The sequence below is a fragment of the Vanacampus margaritifer genome, chromosome 3 (genome assembly GCF_051991255.1).
Source record: "Vanacampus margaritifer isolate UIUO_Vmar chromosome 3, RoL_Vmar_1.0, whole genome shotgun sequence".
Lineage (NCBI taxonomy): Eukaryota > Metazoa > Chordata > Actinopteri > Syngnathiformes > Syngnathidae > Vanacampus > Vanacampus margaritifer.
In genome coordinates, this window is record NC_135434.1 from 13,309,918 (window position 1) to 13,330,824 (window position 20,907).

General features: G+C 40.0%; 1 protein-coding gene across 4 annotated transcripts in view; it reads right to left on the minus strand.

Annotated features, from left to right (window-relative positions):
* ccser1 (coiled-coil serine-rich protein 1) overlaps positions 1 to 20,907 on the minus strand; it is a 118,725-nt gene that overhangs the window by 44,547 nt on the left and 53,271 nt on the right. For 2 of the 4 annotated variants that reach the window (XM_077562193.1, XM_077562194.1), the window contains exons 9-11: positions 18,719 to 18,796; positions 13,401 to 13,481; positions 1,847 to 1,895 (exon numbers count right to left, since the gene is read on the minus strand). In XM_077562193.1, the coding sequence (XP_077418319.1) occupies positions 1,847 to 1,895; positions 13,401 to 13,481; positions 18,719 to 18,796 (208 nt within the window). The remainder of the gene's footprint in view (positions 1 to 1,846; positions 1,896 to 13,400; positions 13,482 to 18,718; positions 18,797 to 20,907) is intronic. The other 2 variants (XM_077562192.1, XM_077562191.1) reach the window with 1 other exon arrangement.

Consider the following 20,907-nt stretch of genomic DNA (forward strand, 5'->3'; position numbering starts at 1 on the left):
CACGTGCACACAAAGATGAAGATGATGAGTGATTTCCTGCTAAAAACCTGCGCAAAAATAACTCGCAGTCACACACACATATAAACAGAAAGTGCTGCGGTGCCCTTGCACATATAGAGCAAACAAAATGACGCCCAAATGGCGCTCATTGTTTCTTCAGGCTTTTAACCTTCATGCACACACACAATCATGCACGCGCACATGTACTGTATACACTTACACACAAAGGCAGGCAATCAGAAACAGATTGGACTTTATGGTCAACATTTGATGTGTCCTTGTGACGTGTGGGTGCACGAGCATGTGTGTGCGTGTAATCAGTGTGAAGGAGCGTGGGGGAGGGAATTCGTTACTGAGAAGTTGATGGGTCACGGTGGTCAAGCAAAGGTTCTGTGCGAGGCAACTGTTAAAAGGGCGATGATAGGTGGGGTTTTACTAAAACAGGAATGTATGCTTAAGCTAACTTGTTTTTTAACAATGTTGACATATTTAGTTGATATAGCATCTTGACTCCTAAGCATTACAGATTCCAGTAGCAGTAATTTGCAGTCTGAAAATTATTTTCCGATGAATGAATCTGTACAATATATGAGTTAAACTTTTTGAATTGAATTAGTGAAATTAATGAATTGTAACTTAATGGGACATTTCTGAGTTGTTAATATGATGTTGGTAAATTACAAGTATACAATAGGTAGTACGTATTGCTTTAACTGAATATAGTGTCACTTGGTATTCCCTAAATCTACCACAGACGACAAAATATCCATTCTGGTGGTTTAAAAGTGCGGAAAAAAAGAGATATGCTTGCTTGATTAGACACGTCGAACACTCGAACACCCTTTTCTGCCGAGGAAGTGTACTTTCCATTGTTCAATTTCTGCAACCATTACATTTAGTCAAAAGCCACTGACTCATAACGAATGAAGAGAAATGTTCGGTACCTCTTGAGCAAAAGACTTTCTTCCCCTAACTTTCTTTAAGGCAAAGAAATGCTGGCTATCACGTCAACTTCGAGGTTCTACAACCAGAAGAGAGAATATCACGTCACAGGTCACCATCTGCCGGGGATGAGGAAGTGGAAGTACAGTGGGCAATGGGCAGCATTCCCTTCTACGTAACAAGACAGGTAGCATTCCTCACTTAAAGGGTCTTCATACCGGGTCATAATTCACAAATGGAAAAATCCAAATATGTTTCAGCTTGTTTTGAGCAGACAGAGTTCCTTGGCCTTTCGAACTGTTTTTCAGTATATTATCTTGAAATAGCTGACTAAGATTGTTTTTCTATACAAAACTAATCAAGGTCAGTGATTCCCAAAAAGTGCTAAATGGTACGACATGACAGATCATGAGGTATGCTGCAGGAAATTATCCAAATTCACTTAACAGGTCCAAAAATGACTTTTCTATAAATAGTGTATCTTGGCCAGCAGTTAATAGTGACAGGCTGAACAATTACAGCAGAGAGTACATAAAACATGTCGATCTACTTGTTGTAAGCTTTGTGTTCAAGTTAATTTGAACTAAGTAAATTTGTGAGCAAACTGAGATGAGATCATTATTTTATTATATATTCTGCATACATTTTGTGACACTTTTGTTTGTTGTGTGCAGTGATACGTTTCTAATGTAAACTATATGCCCTGGCTCAATAAAGGGCAAGATCTTAAAAATTGAGAAAGGCAGAAAAACTGCTAAATGAGCACAAGTGTATGAGTGTACTCTGCAAGACCCAGTACAAAGACCCCTAGTGTGTTGGTTTTGTTTTGGTACATCTAGTAGAGTACACGGGGCCACTACAAGACAGTCACGTCCAATCGGGTGATATCAGAATAGACACTCACTCAGTTGTCTCCTTGAGGACAACGTGGCGCTCCCATGCGCCTTGATGCCCTAGAAACAGAAGACATGTTGACACAAAAAGCAACCAATGTTGTACAGGAGGAAAAAAAAATCAAATAAGAAAAAAGAAGGGGGTGGGCACAGAGACAAAGAGGGATTGTTGTTAGTAGGCAACACTTAAGAGTATTACACAGCAAGCACAAATCAACCTTGGTGTACATTCATCAGTGGAAGGCTGATTAAGGTCTTTACTCATTACGGGAGCCACAAAAGTGTCTTTTCGATCTACACAAATATACAGCCACCGATGCAAAGTAATATATAGCCAACAATGCAGAGCTGTACACAATGTCTGCTGGAAGACAATAAAAAGAGCTGGATTACACGATTGAAAAGATTCTGCAGGTAATGGTTTTGTAGTGAGTTGCGTTGTCATGAGTGTGCTGGAACATATGTACATAAAATGATCTTTAATATTGTGAACTCTTTCACAACAAGGTAAGTCTCCATGCTTTAACTGATCTGAGAGAGTTTACATGCCTTGCCTTGGTGCTGTTGTTTTGGTTAGAGTTCAAATTAGTAGTGCACAGAACTACAAAAACCACACCACATTGACCACATCTGTCAGAGTGATACATGCATTGGTCTTTTTCATTTATTTCTTTACCCAAAAGAAAAGTAAAGGCCTTTGTAGAAAATAGGAGACGAGGGAGTATAACACTGCAGCAAAAGTATGAATTAACGTTAGCATGTGTTTATTTCTTGTTTTCTAGCCAATGACAGTTGGTTTAATTGATGTCTTAAGTGAGGAAAGAATGTTGTTGTGTATTATGTATAAAGCGCCCAAACACAACTTTTGTTGAGATTTGGTGCTACATCACCCATGTGGTATCAACTTGCCGCTGGTTTGGCTAATGGAAAAGCATATCTGATTAGATACTGCGAAAGTGGCATAGCTGACCCAACCCAGAGCATTTTTTAGACCCACAAGTTGGGCTACCAACTCTAGTTGAGTAATTGACACCAACCACTAAAAATATTTCTAATTGTCTCTATCATTATTAATATAATTTAAAACACACACACACACAAATCTCAGATTCAGGAGGAGCAGTGTGGTTTTTGTCCAGGCCGTGAAACAGGGGACCAGCTCTACACTCTCGGCAGGGTTCTTGGGGGTGCATGGGAGTTCGCCCAACCAGTCTACATGTGTTTTGTGGATTTGGAAAAGGCGTTCGACCGTGTCTTTCGGGGAGTACTGTGGGGGGTGCTTCTGGAGTACGAGGTACCGAGCCCCCTGATATGGGCTGTCCGGTCCCTGTATGACCGGTGTCAGAGTTTGGTCCACATTGCCGGCAGTAAGTCTGATTCGTTCCCAGTGAGGGTTGAACTCCGCCAAGGCTGCCCTTTGTCACCGATTCTGTTCATAATTTTTATGGACAGAATTTCTAGGCGCAGCAGAAGTGTTGAGGGAATCCGGTTTGGTGGCCTCAATATTGCATCTCTGCTTTTTGCAGATGATGTGGTGCTTGCTGTTGGCTTCATCAAGCCGTGATCTCCAACTCTCACTGGAGCGGTTCGCAGCAGTGTGTGAAGCGGTTGGGATGAAGATCAGCACCTCCAAATCCGAGACCATGGTCCAGAGTCGGAAAAGGGTGGCGTGCCCTCTCCCGGTAGGGGATGAGATTCTGCCCTAAGTGGAGGAGTTCAAGTATCTTGGGGTCCTGTTCACAAGTGAGGGCAGGAGGGAGCGGAAGATTGACAGGCAGATCGATGCAGCGTCTGCAGTGATGCGGGCTCTATATCGGTCTGTGGTGGTGAAGAAGGAGCCGAGCTAAAAGGCGAAGTTGTCGATTTACCGGTCGATCTACGTTCCTACCCTCACCTATGGTCACGAGCAGTGGGTAGTGAACAAAAGAACAAGATCCCGGATACAAGCGGCTGAAATGAGTTTCCTCCGCAGGGTGTCCCGGGCTCTCCCTTAGAGATAGAGTGAGAAGCTCGGTCATCCGGGAGGGACTCAGTGTCGAGCCGCTACTCTTCCGCATGGAGAGGAGCCAGTTGAGGTGGCTCAGGCATCTGGTTTGGATGTCTCCTGGACGCCTCCCTTAAAAGGTGTTGCGGGCATGTTCCACTGGCGGGAGGCCCCAGGGACGACCCAGGACACGCTGGAGAGACTATGTCTCTAGGCTGGCTTGGGAACGCGCCTTGGGATCCCGCCGGAGAAGTTTGGTGAAGTAGTTGGGGAGAGGGAAGTCTCGGCTTCCCTCCTAAAGCAGCTGCCCCCGCGACCTGACCCCGGATAAGCGGTAGTAAATGGATGGATGGACACATCTTACAATATTACCCTTGAAAACAAATGTCTTGTGCATGCCACAAAGGCGCTCCAAAACTTTTACTAACAACCCAAGCTTAACTTTGCACCACCCACAACATGCAAAGCCGGACTCTCAGTCAGGATGGATCACTTCAGTATACTTCCTTGAAACCAAATTTCTGTTGATAAAGGGCTTTGACGCCATCTTGTGGCATTGTAGGGCATTTAAAAAAAAAAAAAGAGCATGTGAATAGTTGAGCATTTCAGCCAAAAGCTGAGAATGAGTTCCACATGTAGGGAAAAAAAAAAGATGCATAGGTAAATTCTTAAATAGTGAATCGCGGGAGTTTGCTTCACAAGATAGTACCCACTTTTGCCAATGGTAAACCATCAAAGTCAAATGAAACAGACCTGAATCTCCAATTCATTCAGCAGTAGTCAGTTTTAAACATAGTCTGGCCTCAAGATGTCAACCTAGAAAACTAAGTAAAGGAAATAAGAGACGTGAGGTGGAAGCTGAGGGCAGCATGACTCATCCTTGCAAGAGTCTTTGCTGCCTCTGCCTCCAATCCGGCGTGACCGATGCTCGGCATCAGGGGAATTAATGAGGAGTATTGATGACACTTGATGCTGTACTACATGCCGGTAGCCATGCGAATTTAACAAGCTGACCAAAAATCACTTTCGGTGTTACGCAAGACAAGTTGTGGTGTAAAATGTGTTGGGTAGAAATAAGAATGAGGAAAAATGGAGGACTTACAAAGCCTACCACCTGCACTCATGACAACGGTTCTCAAGCGCTCGCACACAGAGGGGTAATTCTACAGCAGGCAGATGGAAAGTGGCCTCCAACAGTAAAACTTGATGATGGCATAAAAGCACAATTAAAAAACCCTACTCCCAAACATCAAGATATTACCCGGGTCTGGACGGAGTTCTCATTAAGGACTTTCATGGGAAGATGTAATCAGCCATGTTCTTTTTATGTCATCATATAAATTCAATTTGTGAGATGGGGCAAATTCTATGTTGTGGAATGTTATTGGTGTCATCTAATGGAGCCGATGTTAATTGCTTGCTGTTAATGATTAGGAGGCTTTATAGGAACCTCATTTTAGCATGCACAGCTTTTGTGAATTTACGGTAGTCTCAATGGAACCTATGCAACTTTTGGGAAATGTAGAGTTATTTTAACATGTCCAATTTTGGGGGGGATTTATGGGAGTCTCATTTTGAGGAGTGGAATTTGTGGGAGATTTGTGTTACTGTTGTTTTAGTCTACATTAAATTTTGGGAGACTTAAGGTGGTCCAATTTTAACATGTTTAACCAACTATAAGCAGTTTTGGGAGGAGTTACAGTGGTCTCAGTTTGGCGTGCAAAACTTTAGGGTGTTTATGACTATTTAAATGTTAAACTTTTGGGGGATTTACAATGTATCAGATTATCTTGTGCAAACTTTGGATGGTCATGTTAGCCTCATTTTAACTGTGTAACTTTTGTGGATTTTTATCTATTTTTAAAAGCACTATTGTTGTGTATATTAATATGTCATGAATAAGATTTATAGGTGTGAAATTGTTGACTAAATGTCAAGTGTGTGTCTAAGTGTAGATCAACACTTTGATGCACAAAGGAAGTGGTGAGAGGAAGTGATAAGAAGTGACGGATGTGATGAGAATGAAGAGGTATACAGGTGAAACGGCGGGCATAAAGACAGGAAAGTAGTCAGGCCGATGATGAAATGAGTTCAAGGAAGTGATGTGAAACATTCTGTGGAAGAAGGAAAATCAAAAGCGGAAAGTAAGATGGAAGAAAGCTGAGGGAAAATGAAGCGTGAGAAAATTGACCAAAATGTGGAAAAGGCGACAAATTAAAAGTGAGATATTAGCAAGATTATAAAACTTTGAGGTGGATGGAGGGACACGACATAAAAAAAAACGTACAAAAACTCTAAATGGGGCACCGCACATTTCTGGGTCTGTCTTATTGCCGTGCCATTACTCAGTGAGGACCACGATTGTACAAAATGATCTAGTTTACAGGAATAGGAGACCTACATAGTTCCAATCAGCGTTTGGACCGGCCTGCCTCCTGCCACTTAAAAGTGGCAGAGAGTGCTGATGACGCACGTTGGCATGATGTGTGTCATGACGTGTGTTCATGGAGGGTCCCGTTCCCCAATAAGAACTAAATACATTGTGTTATTGCTGGTTTAACAGAAAATGGAGATGAACTGAAGTCTTCTTTTCCCCCCGGTTGTAATGGTAAACAACAAAAAGGGGGCAAAGGAAAAGAATCAATGAGTGTTCTGGCTTAGTCGGTAGAAATGTGCGAGTAATTTATTTCACCCGACTGAACAAAAAAAAAAAAGACATTTCTCTCAAAGTTTGCAAGAAAAATTATGATTACAGGGTGGAGTAATGTAGTTGGGCACAGTGAGGAGACTCAAGTCATTTATTCACAAGTTAGAGAGCAGAGTAGAGCGTTAAAAGTAGTGGAGTAGAGCCAGTAAGGTTCTGCCTGTGACTTTTATACAAACACTAAATGCCTAAAAGTTACCAATTGACGCAACAGTGCGCTTTCAGAATCGAATTGGCCTCCTTTTACAGGCAGTGTTAGAGGAACTACTTGTACTATTTCTAAAGGGAGAAAAATGCCGGGTCACGCTTGTCCTCCCTTTCTCGGTTAGTGGTATTTAAACACCACAAGGAAGGGGAAAAAAAAAAAGACTTCCAAGTCACTACCTCCTAGTTCATGGAGGATGACAAGTACACGGGTGGTGCCATTATGATTCACAGACAACACAACATACTTGGCTTTGAATACCATGAAAATTTATCCCTCGTTAGCCTTAATGTCTATACAACGTTCAATGCTATCAGGTCTTGAGCATAACATGTAAACTTAATAATCAAACTGAACGATTACATGGAGTGTTTTGGTGGATATGAAACAAGGCGAGGAGGCAACAGAAGTAAAGCTGAAGCCATTTAGAGAAAATAGTGCGAGAGAATGAGAAAGGCAACAAGAGAGAAGTAACCATCAAGAGCCTTTGATTCCTCCCATAAAAGCTTCCTGATAGGAATGCCCATGAAATTAGCTTGCTGAAATAAAGCAATTCCAATCTATTCAATCCCCTCTAAAAACTTTCAAACAGCTACCATACCTCCGAGCTCATAAGATTCTCTGCAGGGCGTAAAATAGCTTTTCTTCTGCTCAGGACACACTTCCTCTCTCTTTCTCTAGAGACGCTCTGTCTTACCCTTTTTAAAAGTGCACAGTTGAAAAATGAGAGTAGGGGTGGGTCACACTTTTCAATTTGTGTTTGCTTCTCTTGCAATATAACAGCTTTTTAGCTGGGTCGGTGAATATGGAGCCTAATGTATATTTCTGTATAAGTGGACAGTACATAGAGGTTGCACGGCTTAAGATTTGTTTAAGTTGACAATAATGCGATGAAAGTGGCAGTGATGACGATATATTTTTCAGGACAATAATTTTTCAAAAATTCCCAGAGAAGGAAATGCTCTGCCTCTGACCCATCCCAACAAACACACGCATGCGATTGACTGGCGACCAATAGGTTGTCGCTGGCCTCTCACCCAGTTAGATGAGCTTTACTCCAGCTCCACTGGCTAGATGGAGCAAGTCGTAGCGAGATGCTTGACCTTTGCAAGAAGAGGCCAAAGGAGTAGAAATAGCTGCCCCACTTGTAGACACACTTTCTGTTGCTAGCCAACAGCGCACCGGGGTACCTAACCTACATAGCAGCATTATCTTTCTACACACTCTCACGAGCATGGTCACAAGAAGAAGAAGAGGGTGGCATTGAGGTGGTGGGGGGGGGGAGGCTCAAATCAGGCCGCACATGCTGCAAGCCACTGCTGAGTAGAGTCACCTGCGCTTACTAGCCTACCTTGCTAGCGGGCAGCCAGCTGCTCCGCTAATTAAGAGCCCATCCACTCAAGAAGGGAGGGGCTGAGCATATGGAGGCCTCCATAGCCACTCTAGGTACTGGCCTTAGAATAAATCACAGAGATATACGCTTGAGCGCAGGCCAGACTTGCACAATTTGGACATCGTGTAAAAGGAAACTAAAGTCACTGTGGAAAGAGTCTACGTTTTGGTAACAATGAATGCATGCTACTCAATACAAACGGAATTTTGTTCTTCTGGTTGTCCGATAACCTGGATTTCTACACAGGTCTGAACGTGCCGTAGTCTATCATGAAGCTATGCTAACATAGTAGTACAGTAAAGTCCTAATTACAGAAGAAGAATAAACTAACTAATAATTAATATCAACTACATTGTTTTTTAATTGGAAGCAAGACTTTGTGGACAGGTATGTTTTTGAAGGACACTTAGAAATGGCCACAATGACCCTCAAATGGCTTCATATCAAAATGGTAGACTTCCTGTGTGTTTTCAGGCATCGGTTCTAGAATGGTTTTATGGGTTTACTCAGACAAAGCTAACAAATTTCATGTTGCAAAGGGAAAATGACTTTGGGAGTTGAATTTAAAAAAATATAAGAAGTAGAAATTGCAGTTGATGATTGGGAGTCACGCCTACCACTGGTATAAATTATTGCTCAGACATTTATGAAAGAATGAATTACAATGGTCCCAACTTCTGACAGTGCTAATGATTATTCTATACCTGCTGAAAATATTAAATTGCCACTTAGAAACGCATATGAAAATCGTTTCCGTGCCCAAAGATTGAATCTAGTCCTGACGGGAAGTCGTTCTCAAGGCACTACTGGCGTGCATTAAATCGAGATGTGAGCATTAATTAAACAAATTCAAAATTGATCATAAGAGTTGCAAAAGCCGGATTATATTAAAAAAAAAAGTCTGCTCTAATTCTTGATCCTTTACATATGCTGAATAAAGACTGTCAGAGAGCTATTAATAAAGCACCAGGAAACTATACAGTCAAGTGCAAAAAAATACAATAATGTCATTATGCCATAACACTGACATAGACAACACAACAGGCCTGAATCAACCCCCCCTGAAACATCTCTACAAAAGAAAGTGAACAACAAAACATTAAGAAATTAAGCTTTAACAAACAAGTAGCTCAGCTAAATGGATTCTGTGTTAATGGCATTGCCGTGCTTATAATTGAATTCCGCCATGAGGCATGACAACACGCATAACACAATAATGAGTGAATGCTACTGTCTGTGGCATAAATGCAACTTATTTCACTCACGTTACTTTGACGTTTTTCAAGACATTATTGACTTTGCAATCCGCCCACTAATGGCTGCGGCATAGAACGCACACACATCCAATTGTGGGGAAACACACACACAGGCGATGAAAAATAGATACAAGGTACTCGCCATGTCACACGCAAAGCCTCACTTTGTTGCTCGCTTAAGCCAAAGGAAGCAATGAGCATTCAATAGGGTGAGGCCATCGCTGACTGTGTTATTGGAAAAGCATTAGTGGGAGTGGGTGTGCAGTGCCATAAGGGTGTAATAAAAGCCTGAAATGTGGAGAAAGAAAATAACAGCTTAATATGTATCAAAGACATCAGGCGAAAATGATGGAAATTCAGCGCTGGAATAAATGTACAAACAAATGTGTGTGTTGACCATATATTGTGTCATCTACAACCAACATTGACATCTCTAAATTATACAGTAGATGAAATTATTATTTGATCCCCTGCTGAATTCCTTGGCTGGAAACTGAAACCTACAGCTCCCTCTCTGGGTTTTCTATTGGGTTGAGGTCTGGAGACTGACTTTGCTATGCCATGACCTTAAAGTAGCACTAAGGATCTTTTCACCCTTAATAAAATATTTTCATAACTCTTCTGATGAAACATAGAAAACAAGTTGAATGGTATCTTTGCCATGACCTGAGGGGGTCTGTATTATTGTTACTGGAACTAAGCAACTTTGAGGAGGATGGTAGGAACACTGCCACACAAAAAAATACAAATGTGCTGACTGCTTTATGGCATACGTCACTTCCCCCTTCGACCCATTCGTTACAAAGACGGAAGTCAATTTGAATGTCGATTCACGATTACTGCCGTCCTGGCTCAAGTTGCAAAACAACTGAAAAGTTTTGTCTGAGGAGACAAAAAAATAAAAAAGGAAAAAGGAAGCTACCCGGATAACAGGACAGTCAAGGATCAACATTGGCCCGAATTTCATCCGCTGGTGTGCGCTAAAAAACGACGCAATGCGCTTGTCCTCATAGGAAATATGGTCTTCCTTGAGACATAACAATACCAATTTTGTCCATATGGCGCCGCCATAATCAACGTAAACTAAAAGTGTTGCTTTAATATGCTTCCTTCTTGAGCCACTCCTTTGTTTTCAACTAAGAGTTTACAGTACATGGCTATGTTCACTGGCCCAACAATATCCCATTTCCCACTGCAGATAAACAGTCCCCAAAACCCAATCGGCATCATTCACGAACAAATGCAAAGAAACGTTCTTACTCTGCACAAAAGTTGGATTCGTGACACAAGTACAATCCTTTTTTTTTCGCACCACTGTGCATTTGTTCATGAAAAAAAATTCTGAACCTTCTTAATCTTTATCCCATTTTCAAAGTTTTGGTATCGGAAAGCTTGCTAAACAACATAAACTGACAACATATAATTACGATTTCAATCATTTTGGATGAATTACAAAGTTGAATTAAAGAACGCTGCACACAAAACATGAAGAGAAAAATTCATTAAGCGCAAAGAATGAAGAAACACGGCACAAGTAAATGTGCAGTAGTAAATGTAAATGTAGCGATTATGGAAAAAAATAATAATCACACTTACATTAAGAAAAAAACAGTAGAAGAAAGTCACAATTAAATTTGACTGCGAAAAGTCAAAATTGAAATCACAATTACATTTTGAATAATTGCCCAGCCCTAATTTGTAGTCAATAAATGTCATGACATTACCATCTGAAGTGACAGAAAATACAGTATATACAATGAGCCATGCTGGTCAGAATCTGCCGAGTAGCAGACAAAATAAAACACTTGAGGAGATTTGTTGAGATATAATGAAGGTAATGCCATTTTTCCGCAAAACAAAAATCTGAACATGTATGTACACTGTACATGCATGATATAAACAGAATATGTTGCAGTAGGTGGGTACAATGGGTGTAATAAATGGTAAAGGCCACTGAAAAAAAAAGATCGTTTCTTACTTGTATATCTGAAAATAAATACATTTTCCATCAAAAGTCCTTTCTTATTTTTGTTTTATAGCTGAAGAGTCACAAAATCAAAAAATATCAGCATCAAAGAAACTGTTATGCGTGACATTTCTTCTCACAAGAAACTTGTTTGATCTTTTTGTTCAAATAATCGGCATGTTTGCTGAAATCAACCTACTGCTGATTACCAATGAACGAATAAAGCTACAAACAGTGGTGAAAGAACAGAATATACTCTCTTTTTTGGTAGGTTGGTTCTTATAATCTTGTAGAACAAAATATTCTGAGGGTCTTGAAAAATCTGTCAAAATAGTATGTGCATGCATACTTGATAATCAATCAGTTCAGGTTCGCCCGTTCAACATGACACGCTCTATATGAGCCAGTTAAGAAATGCTTTTATAGTTCTGTGTGAGGAATGTGAAAACAATGTTGGCCTACTCTAAATTCTGTAAGTCCGAAAACACACACGGGCCCATCTGTCATCTCCATCTGTAGCACCTGAAGCTCAACACTGTGGCGCTGTACTTGCAATGGACAACATTGACTGGTAGAGCAGAGTCAACACAGGCCGTTTGATTGCGGTGCCTCATGTCGCACTTTACAGCATGTAAACAACGGAGAGGCGAAAACAGTAGTGGTGTGAATTGCCTCGTACCTGGCGATTTGATCCGTATCACGATTCATAGGTCACGATTCAATTCGATACGATTAATCCCGATATGGATCTATAAATTGATTATTGTGATTTTTTTAAACTCAAATTTAGAAAATACTAATCAGTTAACTTGTACATGTACACAGTAAGATTTTTATGAAAATTTATTTATTCATCTGAAACTTCAGGCTTATAACTGTGAGCCACAAACAATCTGTTTCATGTTCAAACAGCATTGAAATTAAAATAGTAAGGCTTAATGTTCCATTAACTCTTTGACTGCCAGACATTTTCAGAAAAGGGATGCCGTGGGTGCCAGCCGATTTAAACATTTTGACTGATCTTTTGACTGGTCTTTCAAGGTCCACAGAAAATTATGTGTTTGGACTATGGAAACACACATACTACCAAATGAAAGATTGAACTCTCATCTTTCATCAGAAAAAAAAGTTTGTTTCTACATTATTCCGTTTTTCAGTAATCAACAATAGAAAATGGTTAGTTTCACCTCTGTTTTGAAACAAACGTCTTTTAACGTCTTTGGCACTCCATAGGATTTTACTAAACGTTATTTAACGTTTTTGGCAGTCAAAGAGTTAATATAACAATCTTCCATGCTTAACATGTAAACCCTAACCCTACTAAGTAAGACGTATTGTTGAACATTTCCATAAAAAAAAAATTATGTTTAAACATCGATTCGGCCGCATATCGAATCGATTAGAGAATTGCGCGCTGTAATATCGCAATATATTGCCGAATCGATTTTTTTTTTAACACCCCTAGAAAACAGTCAAATGTACTTCGTGGTAGGGTGAGATTATGTTAATGATGTTACTGTCATGTGCTTGGCACTTGTACTAATAATGGCCAAAAGTCACTTAGAACAAAATAATTCATAGTCCTAAAGGTTTAATTAGAGCGACAGTCTAATTGATGGGAAACTTTGGTGCCTATAGCGGACTCAGCAACATGTCCTATTTTCAAAGCAACTGCTGCAGTCGTTACGCATTTTGCCGCATCTGTTGCCACGTGTGACAGGATCAGAAAGAGAAAGTGACCCTAACACATCGGCCCTGTTCCCAGCACAGGGAAGACATTCATTACGTCGACCGCGCTCCCATAATGTCAGCTGGTGGTGAAGCCAAGGAGGCCATGTCAACTCAGGCAGGTAAAATGCATTGCACAGTAGCCTCCCAGCTGAGCATGGTGGTAATTGAAGAGGAGGAAATAGGTAGCGGACAATATGAATGTCACAGCATTTTCAGGACCAAGTATATGATGGATTTGATCTTAAAAAGATGCTCTAAAGGAGATTAGGACGGAAAGTAAAGCAAGGGTTTAGACCGAGGCTAATATAGTGTGCTTGCTTGCTTACCTCTGGACCCATGTGCTCCGTCTGTGTGGCTCGGTCGCTCACGTGGCCGTCTTTCATCTTCAGGGCGGCTTTGGCACTCTCCTGTATGAGCAACACACACGCACACATAATCAGCCGTGTCCGAAAAAACAGCAAAAACAAAATGGACATCAGGTGGAGGGAATTAGAACAAGTGCACGCTCTCAGCAACTTTCAACATGGATTCATCCTTTTGTATAGAAAAGTCATTAAAAAAAAAAAAAGGTGAAGCTCAATTGAATATCCTTCTTGGGAATAATACGGTTGACAGATTGTTCACCATTTCCGCTTTTATCCTGACCACACAATCTTGCAGACAGCCATTTTATGTGCTTGGCAATGTTTTTCGAAGGCTGCGAGGTTGCACATTCATTGGAATTCTGCACTAGTATTTACCCCTTCTGCGCAGGGTTATACCCTGGGCTGATCACCATTCGACCACAGGTTGAAAAAACAGCCATTCACACCCATATCATTCATTCATGGCAGGTCAGCATGGCTCAATCCCTATCCCAATCGAATAGTGGAGGGAGGGGAATTGTCCTCATCCAATCGGCAACAAATTTACCTACAAAAAACGTCTCACTCCCCATATGAAAAGCAAGCCCGTATTTTCACAGCGCTACTACGTCTTTTCCGCAAAATGCATCAGCGAGGAAGAGCAGAAAAGCTGTTAAAAGTGACAGCCAGTGATGGCCAGCCTGTGAGCAGGTCCTTGTAGGAGATAATTAATAGGTTTCCGCTGGCAGATTTACAGATGCAGGCGGGTGGAGCTTTGGCTCCGATTTGCCCTTTCCTTCAAAGTGCCGCACTTAAACTTGGCAGCGGCAGACAAGGTTTCCTCTCTCTCTAACATACAAGGTACACACCAACTCGTTTGAAATGCTCATCTTTGTCAATTTAACTAAATGGAATTTGACGTACGTCGGATATACTTTATATAACTTCAAAGAAAACCGAATATAGACGGTTTAAAGAGATGTGAGGCAGAGACATTACAAGAGAATCGACACATGTACAGTATAAGTAACAGTCCGATAAATATATGTGAAAAGGAAAAGCTTTTCTGCCTTTTATCAATTTGTCACTGTTCTGCGGACGAGGAACGTCTTAAAATGAACCAGGCGATTTTCCACCATCTGAGGGAGAATCAGTACTCCAACAGAGGCGAGAGTTTAAAGGTATTTTGCAAAACTGCAAACCTGGGTGTGAAGAATCCACTATACTGCAGCTGACTTTGGGCAAGAAGCGGGTAAACGTCTGGGTCTGGAGAACACCCAAAATAACATTGGGAGGTCAGAACATGAAATGATATTAAATGGTGTATTAATGTAGGCGCCAAGTGAAAGCATAGTTTAAAACAAAGTTGTTTGCAGACTCCACTCACTTTGATTACTCCGAGAGAATAGTGAGATACTTCTCTGTGCAGCTGTTTTGGTTAGCAACTGTGTTCAACTAGGCTCAGGAGTCAAGTCTTTAAATGAGAAATTAGGAAAAATTTACTTTTTAAGTCAATTAGGGGCATGCAGAAGCATTTGGATGGGAAGGTACTCTGTTGTGTGAGCTCTTTTTATGGAAATTGTAGAGCAGAAATGAAGGCAGGGCGAAAAGACAATAGCCTGGACATGAATACAGTAATAAGAGCGCATTTTCTTTTAGACTGGTAATAAGCTACAAAGGCATTCTGAAAGTCCTGTCATTGCAGGCTATTGATGAGAACAGACTGGTAAAAGACAATGAGCAAAGATATTTCATTTGCTTACCCAGATATCAAGGTTGTTCATGTGGATTTAATACATAATTAGTATTTTTTGCGCACCCATTATATCTATTTCATGGCCACACGCTAGCATTTTGTGTCTCGGTTTTATCTATATTAATTTGTGGCCACAAATTAAAATAAAATAAAAATCCCCTGTAATGTCTGGAGCTCCATAGATGTTAGTGGAGCTATTCTCTTTCTCCTCAATTAAATTGTGATCATCTTTCTTATTTTAATACAGAGTAAAGTGAGACACTTAACATTTAAGCACCTTCAGTACAATAGAAAGAAAACTCAAGAATGTATTCATAACACACATCTCAAGATAATTTAATGCCCAATGTTTAAAAAGAAAAAAGAAATCAGTTAAACGTAATTATTGCCATTAAGTTTATTACAGACAAAACTGAAAGAAAGACAAGCTTTTGAACTGCTTTTAAAAAAAATTTTTTTAAAGAGCCCAAATCCTCAGATTTTCAGTCTAATGTGAATATTTTCAGATTTTCTTAGTCCTCCATGAAATAAAACAAATTATCTTTGTGTTTGAAGTACAACAGGACATTAACAGAAAGAGATCAAAATGTATGGCCATTTTCTGACATGTTGCACATCAAACCGCAAGCATGTACAGCAATTTCTGGACCACTAGCCACTACTTTTTTCACTTGCATTCGACCCTGCGACTAATTCAAAGGTGCGGCTTATCCATCAGATCAGAAGGGGTCGCACTATAAAGAGAGCGCAAAGCAGAGCAAAACAAATCAAGTGAGCAAAAAATACAGTAGGAGAGAGAACGAGAGTGAGACAATTTGCGCCCTCATTATGGAAAAGAAAGTAGCGGGAATCCGGTGCGGTAACATTAAAACATCTGCGTCAGGTGCGGCTTATATTTGAAGCAAACTTGAGTATTCCCCAAAATTAGCTAGCGCGGCTTATATTCAGGTGCGCCTTGTATTCCAGAAATTACTGTAGTAATTTCTCAAATTTGGAGTGCTGTGGCCAGTTCAAAATCATAAACGTCAATGTGCTGCTTACGTCACCTATGTGTGGGTGCTACTTGCGCTAGACCAGCTAGCTAGGAACAAGCTTAGGCTGGCTACTAGTGCAGGAAAACATGCTGCGGAGTCACTCCCAAGTCAGTAATCATAGAATAAGCTACACCTCTTAAAAGTATCCATCTCACAAACGAATGTTGAGTAGTAATTAACAGAAGATGGAGAAACCATGCTAATAGCTAAGCTAACCTAAGGTTGACTCCAGCTCCTCAAAGATTTTTTTTTTCATGCTTAAAAGGTTTGAGTTTATTTGTGACACGCGGCGAATAAATGGGCCGCTGCATCTGTTCGAGGGATTGCGGTAGCTGAGTGCATCATGTTCTTTGCTAATTAATAAATTGGTTAGTTATTCACATATTAACATGCTCACCGTACAACCTGTAACCGAAGTAAAAGCTCCTTGTCAGAATAAGTAAGAGATGCGTAAATGTCGAGCAGCTCGATGACTAGGAGTAGTAGAGAAGGTGTTAGATTCAAAAGACTGAAAGACAAGAAGGCTGACAAGATTGAGATGCGAGTGCTAGACAGCAAATTGGAGACAGATGCCAAATGAGACTCAAGTCAGTGGATGGTGACTGGCATCTCTCATTATGCTGCGACGTAGGACGCTAGCACATTATCCTGCTGAGGCCTGGCATCATGTCCGCATTGTGCCGCTTCGATAGAGCAGGTGACAAATGACTGACAAACAATGACAACACTATTGGGGCAAACAACGCTTAAAGGGGACGTATTGTGGAAATTTGACTTTTTAATTGCTAGCATAAACCGAGTTGGGTCTCTGGAGTGCCTGCCCACCTATCAAGTGTGAAATTAAAAAACAACTAAATCTTTCTATGTGGCAGTTTTTAAAAATTTGCCTGAGCAAGCCTGCACTTCCGTCTCAGTGTTACGTAACAGTGGTGCTAAGTTACAGAACGGCAAGTGCCTTGGATATAATCAGCTAGGCTGGGTGAAGATTCAGAGCCATTTTCAAGCACTACAATGACAGTTGTTGTTTTTTTCTTTAATAATTCTGTAGAACAACAACTCAAAAGTAATGTCTGATTGTCATTAGTTAATTTCCATAAAGTTTTTATTACTCTTGTAAGATTTAAGTTATTTCTGTGATAACTATGGGTTTGTCTTTCATTATGTGGTTGGACCTAAAGCCCAGGCCTGTAGCTCTTTAAAAAAAATAATAAAAAAATAAAAATAAAATAAAATAAAAAAAAGTTTGCGACCCCTGCACCACATACACTGGAAAATTGAGATGCAAATTAAGCTAACTTAAAAAGCTGAGCTTAATAACTGAATAAATGAAACAAAAATGGCTCCATACTTACCATCGGATCTACTATCAAGGTCTTAATGAGCATATGATAGGACTGGCTTCTTGATAACACAATATGTATAATAGATGGCAAGCCTTCAAACCATTACCGTGTTCATCAATTATTTCACCTATTTTTTTTTCAGACTTTTAAATGAACTGCACCCACTACTTTGAGTAGTCTTTCGTAGAAAACATTTTCACTCATTAACAGAAAACACAACTTTGACCAAAAATGTTTTTTTTGTTGTTTTTTTTAAAGGCCTTTAAAAAATCCCAAGATCCATGCTTCAAAGCCAATTATTCCTTAATTCATAGGCATTAAAATAGAATCAAAAACATTCCCATTGCTTTAATAATTTAGTTCAAAAGTCGAGGAAAGTGTGCCCATGCTAGATTTATGAGAGCATATTTGAAATGTTTCAATGTCTGACGCCGTTCATCCATGAAAACTCTTAATAGCTGAAGCCACACATGACATTGTATTTAATCAACTGCTTGCATTACGTGCTATAAAGTATAAACATCATGAAACGGCATGGGGGGGAAAACTGTCATGTGGTTCCGCCAGAACATAAACATTGTCACACAACAATTTGTCAGTCTACTGGAATGCCAATTGGCGTTAAAGGCTTCATGTAACGTTAGGCCATACATGTTTACAACATATGGTAAGTCACCACACTGTAATTCCTCTGACAGATGCTGCTGTTTGGTTTAGCAACAGCATTCAGATCATCTCAGCAGTAAATCTTTTAAAGGGGATATATTAGGGACGATACTTTTAAAAATGACTTTTCCACAAATAGTTGAGTCTCTGGCGTGTTCGGCGATTTGTGCTTGCTGATGCGTCTACTAAATGCGCAACACGCATGGATCTGCCACATTACAGATAATTACACTTACGACTTGCTTGTGTTTTTTCTTGAGTGGAAAAGGGAGGCATCTATTTATTGGTCAAAAGTAAATAATGCATCCAGCAACTAATTGGAGATAGGGTCATCTCAACAGCAAGTATGAAACTAATGTCAATTACACATTATGAACAGGTTTGGTCATTTGGACCAATTTCGCCCCTATATTGATCTCAATTCAAAGTGAGAGAAAGCGGGTTCCGTCTCCATTAATGTAAATTCAAACTCATCACGTCAGTGCACACTCAGATTCATACCAGTTCACTCTGCAGCCGGAGAATCAGTTCGTCTTTCTCCTTCAGTTGCTGCAGCAACGCCTCCTCTCTGCTCCAGTCCTGAACACAAGAAGCAAGACGCTGTGTTGCACATTACTTTATAACACTGAACACTGCAGTCATCCGTCTTATGAAACAGAACATTTTGGTCAGTTTTTTTTTTCTTCCTCATTCTTGAAAAGCTGAAAAGAATTCCTCTGTGTTAAGTCTTCTTCTAATAGGGTACAAACAAGAATGGTACACAACACGGATACTGACAAAGATTTCATTTTGATATATTACATGTTTGGCACAGTAGGGTTCACTCAAAAAAAAAAAGGAGAGCAATGATGATGACATGTCAAATCCGTAAAATTACCGAATGAACAATACTGAGCTCTCCAGGAAAAAGGAAGGAAAAAAAAGGGTTCACTTGTGTCCTGATCAAACTGGATTCAACTGCTTAGCGCTTCTATGTAAGCACAGTATAGGTCATCATGCGGCAGATTGTCATTCAAAATTTTTTTAATTTTGAGCTTGTATCTCAAATTGGTGGATGTAGTGGCGGTCGCTGCCTCATTTAGCCATGTCAAATCTGAAGCTCGCTCATATCTCAAATTTCCGCTCACAACACAAAGCAAAAAAAAAAAACTGACCGACTGATTGTTCGTAATTTGGAAAACTCAAATTACTAAAAAAAAACGAAATAAAATGCTGCTAGGGTTCACTTGTGTCCTGATCAAACTGGATTCAACTGCTTAGCGCTTCTATGTAAGCACAGTATAGGACAGCATGCGGCAGATTGTCATTCAATTTTTTTTTAATTTTGAGCTTGTATCTCAAATTGGTGGATGTTGTGGCGGTCGCTGCCTCATTTAGCCATGTCAAATCTGAAGTTCGCTCATATCTCAAATTTTAGCTCACAACACAAAGCAAAAAAAAAAAACTGACCGACTGATTGTTCGTAATTTGGAAAACTCAAATTACTAAAAAAAAACGAAATAAAATGCTGCTAGGGTTCACTTGTGTCCTGATCAAACTGGATTCAACTGCTTAGCGCTTCTATGTAAGCACAGTATAGGACAGCATGCGGCAGATTGTCATTCAAATTTTTTTTAATTTTGAGCTTGTATCTCAAATTGGTGGATGTTGTGGCGGTCGCTGCCTCATTTAGCCATGTCAAATCTGAAGCTTGCTCATATCTCAAATTTTAGCTCACAACACAAAGCAAAAAAAAAAAACTGACCGACTGATTGTTCGTAATTTGGAAAACTCAAATTTCTAAAAAAAAAAAAAAAACTAAATAAAATGCTGCTAGAGTTCACTTGTGTCCTGATCAAACTGGATTCAACTGCTTAGCACTTCTATGTAAGCACAGTATAGTACAGCATGCGGCAGATTGTCATTCAATTTTTTTTCAATTTTGAGCTTGTATCTCAAATTGGTGGATGTGGCGGTCGCTGCCTCATTTAGCCATGTCAAATCTGAAGTTCGCTCATATCTCAAATTTTAGCTCACAACACAAAGCAAAAAAAAAAAACTGACCGACTGATTGTTCGTAATTTGGAAAACTCAAATTGCTAAAAAATAAAATAAAATGCTGCACAGGGTGAGATCACGACAAAGGAAGAGATAAAAAGGTGGGGAAAAAAAGTTAGAAAGACAAGTTTGAGAAAAGTAGACAGGTGGTCAGGTAACCATTACTTCTTCAAATGAAAAAAATGGACAGGAAAATGTGAGAAAAAACACACGGGAAAGGGGACAAGAAGAGATAAAGGATAGATGGAGGGCAGGAGAAGACGCAGAGGGCCTGAGGCTGACCATGATGGTATCTAAAGGATCCATGGGGAGTCATCAATCTGAATGGACAGCCAGGAAAGTCAAGGATATAACTTCAACATTGTCTCTCTAATCAGGTCTTTTTTTTCCCCTTTCTTTTTTAACCACACAACTATTTTGTTGTCAGCCAATTTGGAGATGCAAGCATTCCTTTGGCATTAAATTAATAATTAATTTGCTAATTAAGACGTTTGGTCCAGCTTTGAATCTTGTGGAGCAATTGGTTTTATAGTGTGTCAAGCTTTACCTGCTACGTTCAATCCACAAGCAATAAAAAAACAAAAACAATGTGTTAAGTTAGCATTACTCCTCTGCCTAGTGTATATGGTTCAAAATGGTAGCAGTTGGACAGA